The sequence below is a fragment of the Meriones unguiculatus genome, chromosome 3, assembly GCF_030254825.1.
Source record: "Meriones unguiculatus strain TT.TT164.6M chromosome 3, Bangor_MerUng_6.1, whole genome shotgun sequence".
Lineage (NCBI taxonomy): Eukaryota > Metazoa > Chordata > Mammalia > Rodentia > Muridae > Meriones > Meriones unguiculatus.
In genome coordinates this window covers 67,793,350-67,799,895 of record NC_083351.1, presented here as the reverse complement: position 1 = coordinate 67,799,895, position 6,546 = coordinate 67,793,350, and the positions used below count along the sequence as shown (strand labels likewise).

At 38.5% G+C, this 6,546-nt stretch overlaps 1 gene segment (V, D, J or C); it reads left to right on the top strand.

Annotated features, from left to right (window-relative positions):
• Positions 1–5,269: 5,269 nt before the first annotated feature.
• On the top strand, positions 5,270–5,805 carry LOC110553952 (T cell receptor beta variable 13-like). The segment is given in 2 exon segments: positions 5,270–5,348; positions 5,450–5,805. Coding segments are annotated over 2 exon segments (435 nt in total).
• The last annotated feature ends 741 nt before the right edge of the window (positions 5,806–6,546 follow it).

Sequence of the window (6,546 nt, the reverse complement as noted above, 5' to 3'; positions counted from 1 at the left end):
GTTCTTGAAGTCCTTGCTAGAGCAATAAGACAGTTAAAGGAGATCAAGGGGATAGAAATTGGAAAGGAAGAAGTCAAAGTATCACTATTTGCAGATGTTTGATAGTATACCTGAGTGACCCCAAAAATTCTACCAAGGAACTCCTACAGCTGATTAACACCTTCAGCAAAGTGGCTGGATATAAAATTAACTCAAAAAATCAGTAGCCCTCATGTATACTAAAGACAAAAGGGTCGAGAAAGAAATCAGGGAAACAATGCCCTTCACAATAGCCACAAAGGATATAAAGTACCTTGGTGTGAACCTAACCAATCAAGTCAAAGACTTGTATGAAAAAATTTTCCAGTCTCTGAAGAAAGAATTAGAAGATATCAGAAGATGGAAAGATCTCCCATGCTCATGGTTTGGCAGGATTAATATAGTAAAGATGGCCATCTTACCAAAAGCAATCTACAGATTCAATGCAATGCCCATCAAATTACCAACACAATTCTTTACAGACCTTGAAAGAAAAATTCTCACCTTCATATGGAACAACAAGAAACACAGAATTGCTAAAATAATTCTCTTCAGTAAAAGATCTTCAGGAGGTATCTCCATCCCTGATCTTAAGCTGTACTATAGAGCAACAGTTATAAAAACTGCATGGTACTGGCATAGAAACAGAATGGTGGATCAATGGAAACGAACAGAAGACCCAGAAATAAACCCACACACTTATGGACACCTCATCTTTGACAAAGATGCCAAAAACATTCAATGGAAAAAAGACAGCATCTTCAACAAATGGTGCTGGTCTAACTGGATATCTACATGTAGAAAAAAATGCAAATAAATCTATCCTTATCACCCTGCACAAAACTAAAGTCCAAGTGGATCAAAGATCTCAATATAAAACCAGGCACACTAAACCACTTAGAAGAAAAAGTGGAGAACAGCCTTGATCTCATTGGCACATGAGACAACTTCCTGAACAGAACACCAACAGCACAGGCTCTAAGAGCAACAATCAATAAATGGGACCTCATGAAACTGGTAAGTTTCTGTAAAGCAAAAGACATTGTCATCAGAACAAAATGATAGCCTACAGACTGGGAAAGGATCTTCATCAACCCTATATCTGACAGAGGACTAATTTCCAGTATATATAAAAAACTCAAGAAGTTAAACTGCAACAAATCAAGTAATCCAATTAAAAAATCGAGTACAGAGCTAAACATAGAATTCTCAATAGAGGAATATTTAATGGCAGATGAAGATTTTTATATGTCACTTTATAAATAGGAAATTATAGCTCATGAAATTTCACAACATTTCATTTTTAATTATATCAACACTAAGATTCAAACCTACTTCTCTTGACCTTCATAAAAAAAAAAAGTATGACTTTCTTTGGTCTTCTCTGTTTGAGCTAAAAAATGTAGCCACTGTCTTTTATGTTATAAGATCAGTTGAGCTTAGTGCATATGTCTGAGTGGGGGAATGACATAGTTTAAAGATATGTAATATTAAGTCAGATATTTGTCTTGTCAACGTTTCAAGATGTGGTTTACATTTCAAGAAAGAAAATTTGCTAGTCAACAATTATAAATCAATTGAAAAGGAATAAAGGGTATATATTTAATCCAATGATTCTTCAATGAAATTTGAATACTGTTCAGAAAACTACATTGTTGGTAGATCATACTTTATTATAGAACTAAACATACGATATATAAAATATTATGTTCCCCACTCCAAACATCTAAGTCTTAATAGAAAGTGCTCCTGTCTTGGCCTGACTCAACCATGGGAAATAGCCTCCTTTGTTGATGGCTCTTGGCCACTGGGGACCAGCCAAACTTTGGGCATGCAGGAGAATTTCCTTTCTGAGATGGTCAAACCCTGTTGCTAACTTCTTCATATGGGAACTCTCTTGATCTTGCTTTTCTTTGCTTCTGCTTTTGAGTCCTTCTTCACCAAGACAGAGTTATAGAAAGTATCCATTAAGATCCTACAAGGATCACAGCCACAGAAAGGAGGCTTCATACTGAGATATTCTCTGTCTAGGAAGTAACTGAGCTATGTTTTACTTAGGAAGGAACCGGTACTGCCATTGAGTAGAGGTAAGTGTTTCCTGTTAGCAAAATTATGTCAAAGGTGAGATAGGAGCTCTTGGGTGATTTTGGTACAATTACCTGGGACTTTAGAGGCAAAAGACCTGCATATTTCTCGGCAAATACCATGCCGGATTTCAAGATATATTACTTGATGAGTTTAGACATAAAAGTGCCACATTCTCTTGTAATGTGTAGATATCCTGGTTCAGTGGGTGGGAACTGGGGAGATGCCTGCAGGAAGCCCTCATGCCACAGGACATTTATAGACTGGGCAAGAAAGCAGAGTCAGCATTGGGTTTGGAGATTCGAGTCATAGTCAGCTTTCTTGCCAGATCTGAGAAGATAAAGGAAGAAGGTATATTTTGGCTTTTGGCTTAGTGTTTCAAAAGTTTGATCTATGATTATTATGGATCAGCAGCTGAATTTGTGACTTGAATTCAAAGTTACCAATAGGAACATTTTCTAAAGAATTGCAATACAGAATGTGCATGGAGCTGTGGGCTACCAGGATCTGTGTTATGTAGCAGAAGAAAATTACAGCCATGCCATGAATCCCTCACAGGATGTTTTCTGACAAACACCACTTCTAATAGTTAGTAACATACCTTAATTACTTGAGTTCATTTTATTTAGGTAGCACCATGGAAGATTCAGCTATTAATATCTGCATTTATTCACTGTCATTTTGAAGATAGCTTTCTCTCTTTTTTTACTCTTTCAGGATTGTAATGAAATACATAGCAATAAAGTACCTTCATTTAATGGTTACATGGGAGGGTATATTTGTTTACTTTCCAGTTTGAGTCTATGAAATTAATTCGCAGATTAAGGGTCAAAAAGCTATGCAAGCTAATTTCAGTCCAGAGAACAGTAAATGAAAGCGAAATGAATATCTAAACAGAAAATCACATCTAGAAACATCTGTTCCCTCTACATGGGCTGAGGTGTAAAGTGTTGGAAGTAAGTTGTGGATGAATAAATTGTTTGAGAGAAAATCGTAAAATGTCATTAGAAGAAGTATTGATATCGTCTGTCTGGGCATGGTCTGAGCTTCATGTGTCTTCTTCTGTGTTATGGTAAATCATACCTGGCTGGTGGGACTCCCAGAGACAAGGTCATGTGGTGGCTATGGGGACACTTAGGGAGGGGTTCACCTGTTTCATTTGGAGAATCTGTGCTTAGATACCAGGGAAAGCTGAGAGAAAGATTTTTTTTCTGCACTGCTCTTCCCCAAGTACATTTACTTTAAAAGAAGCAAAATCCAAAGCAGAACACTGGAAGTCATTTTCTGAACTCTATCACTTTTTTATTATCTATAATCCCACGGTATTGAACACATATTCATATGTTGTAGAGCCAATGTCACTATGTATTTTTCAAAAAGTTTTTATCTTTAAACTATTCTTTTCTCAGGACTTTGATCTTGTCTATGTTTAGAATTAGGTAGTCTATGTTTAGAATTATACATTTTTGTCTTTGTGCCTGATTTCTGACACTTCACATAATTCTTCTTATACTTGAAATGTGTATAAGAACTAGACTTCTTATGATATTTCTTTGTATTAAAATTATACACATTTCTACCTCCCAATCTCTTTATGGGTTTTTAAATTGTGACCATACCTATGATTAAAATACATCTTTGCCAAAACTTACAAGGAGCAATGACTGTCTGCTAAGAATTTCTCAGATTTTTGTTTCTCAGTTACATAAGCACATTGCAACACAAATCTATGAATTTATTAATAAGAAAGCCACAGTATCTCACACCTTCAAACATAAACTATACATTTTGGCATCTAATAAAAGATTATAGATTTTCAAAGAAGGAGGAAAGTAGGACTTATCACTACAAAAAAAAAATTAATCCCAAGAAACCAACTTATTTCTGACAAATTGGCAGGCTATGACATTTAACAGTGTAATTGCAGCAAATACCTTAGCTTGTTTGTAAAAATAAGGGAGGCATATGAAGATCCGAATCAAATTTCTAGGAGTAAAAATTGTAGTGTTTGTGATGAGAAATAGCTCACTATAAGTAATGAGAGTCTGGATGCTCCAGAAGGAAGGATAAATAAATGGAAAAATGATATTCAAATGGAAACAAAAGAAAATGATCACAGATGTAGGGGAGAATAATCACAAATGGTTAAATGTGCAAGTGAGGATTGCATAAGTTTTTAATATTTACGTTTCTTCAAAGGCTAGCTTGCTTTCTACAACAAGAACTCCAATACTCTACCATTTTCAGTCTTCTCTTCCTTAGATTGGTTTATTTTCCAACTGCTAGGAGGCTTCTCCACTAAGAACATCCACCATCAGGCCTTCTTACTATTTCCTTTGATTAAGGAGTGTATTTTCCAGGTTCAACCCGTTCCAAAGGCACCTGACATCTAATGTCTAGTTTATGTCTCCATGCAACAATATAATAACACTTCCAATTTATTCTGTTGTGGTTTTCTTTGGTTTTGGGGCTTTGTATGGTGGAGAAGGTTGTTTGTTTTTGAAAAATAAAGTTCCCTTCACACCTGTCTCACTACCTCGGGTAAAAATGTGAGATTTCAGTAAATACTGGTAATGTCGACAACTCTTGAGATGTTTTCTGGCCCACCAAGGATGCTTCCAGCCTCTACCACAGCCAGTAAAAGTACAGCCCAGAAACTGTACAGCTGGTCACTAGGGGGTGCTGTGGAACCACCCAGTGAGCTGCTGATTTGGAGCCCACAGTGGTTTCTGTGGAACCAGAAACAGTGAAGAATCAGGAGGCACAGGACAGGAAAAGTCTTGGTTAGTTATCTTTGCACATGCACTATATGACAACACAGGAAACTATGAGCTGTAGCCTTAACTGTAGTTTTAATAATAAAACACTTCATCTGGAGACAGATGAAGTGAAGGAAACAAGTGCCTCGAATAAAAGCATAAAAAAGTCTTTGCCACACACAATCCCATTTGTTCAGCACAGACATCTCCTGATCCACCAAACAGGCTGAGCCTAGGGGGGAAGGGCTGAGCCAGCAAGTGTGCCCAGGGGTTCAGAGAGCCTGTAAAGTCAACAAGATCACTGACCTCAGAACCTGACCTCACAGCAATGAGGTGAAAGGAGGAGAGAGAAAGGAGGACCTGACTGCTGCTCTCTCACCAAGGAGACCAGCATCCTGAGGAGAAGGATGGGTGGCACTTCCCTCCCTGACTCTGCCTGGAGCTCTGCCCTGCTCTGTTGGGTTGCTGTCTTTCTCCTGGAAACAAGTAAGTCCTGAGTTCAGGTGGGGCTGCTCCTGAGATCCTTCACTGCTGCTGCACTGACTCACTATTTCTCCAGATGCTCACTCCTGTCTCCTTCCTTCCAGGTGCAGCAAGTACTGGGGTTGTCCAGTCTCCAAGACACATAATCAAAAAAAAGGGAGGAGGGTCCATTCTGAAGTGTATTCCCATCTCTGGACACAACAGTGTGCTCTGGTACCAACAGACTCCAGGGAGGGAACTGAAGTTCCTCATTCAGCATTATGAAATATCGGAGGGGGAGAAAGGCACCATCCCCAACCGATCCTCAGTGCAGCAGTTCAGTGACTATCACTCTGAGATGAACATGAGTGCCTTGGAGCTGGAGGACTCTGCTGTGTACTTCTGTGCCAGCTCACCACAGCCACACAGGGTTACTGGATTTCTGTACTTAATCTTCCTGTCTCAGCTGATGATGTTCTAGACAGCAGTTGGGAGATGCCACAAAGACTTAGCCAAGGCCCAAATATGCTTCTAGCTCTTCCTCTCTAACCGAGCTCACAAAGATTGTCCTAAATGCTGGAGTGGGGCCCAAGCTCTGCACATGTCCTCATATTTCTGGCAGTACCTTTCAGCTCCTAGCCAGTTGTCAGAAAATTTACTCTGTGATGGGCTGTGGGTACAGGCCTCATATTTTAAGACAAGTGTAGACTTTAATATATCTATTTTGTAGATGAAGAATTCTATACACCATTTCAATAGAAATCAGAATTGAAACACACATTTCTGCCTTCAAAGTTCTAAATTTCCCTGGTGTTCCCCAGGTTGGGTCAAGAATATATCAACTTTGTCTCTTGTGTTATAAGACCAGCTGAGTTTGCAGTGAGTGCGGGTAGAGGTGGGGGGCTTGACAGGTATAGATGTATAATACTGAGGCAGAAGTAGCTTGTCTTGTAAATTTCAAAATGAGGTTTACATTTTCAACAAAAGAAAATTTTCTACTCAACAATCAATAGAAAAGGAATGAAAAGAATTATTTATGCAAATGCTTCTCTTGCCAATGAAATCAGAGTATTGTTCAGAAGACTATCATTTATAGGCATAGTTTTTAATCGTCTACAATATTTGGCATTCCTTAAGCCTATACCTGCCTTTCAATCCCCCAACCATAGGTAGGAAAGAAAGAGGCTTAGAAGGGAAAGGGGGTGTAGACCTTTTTAGACTT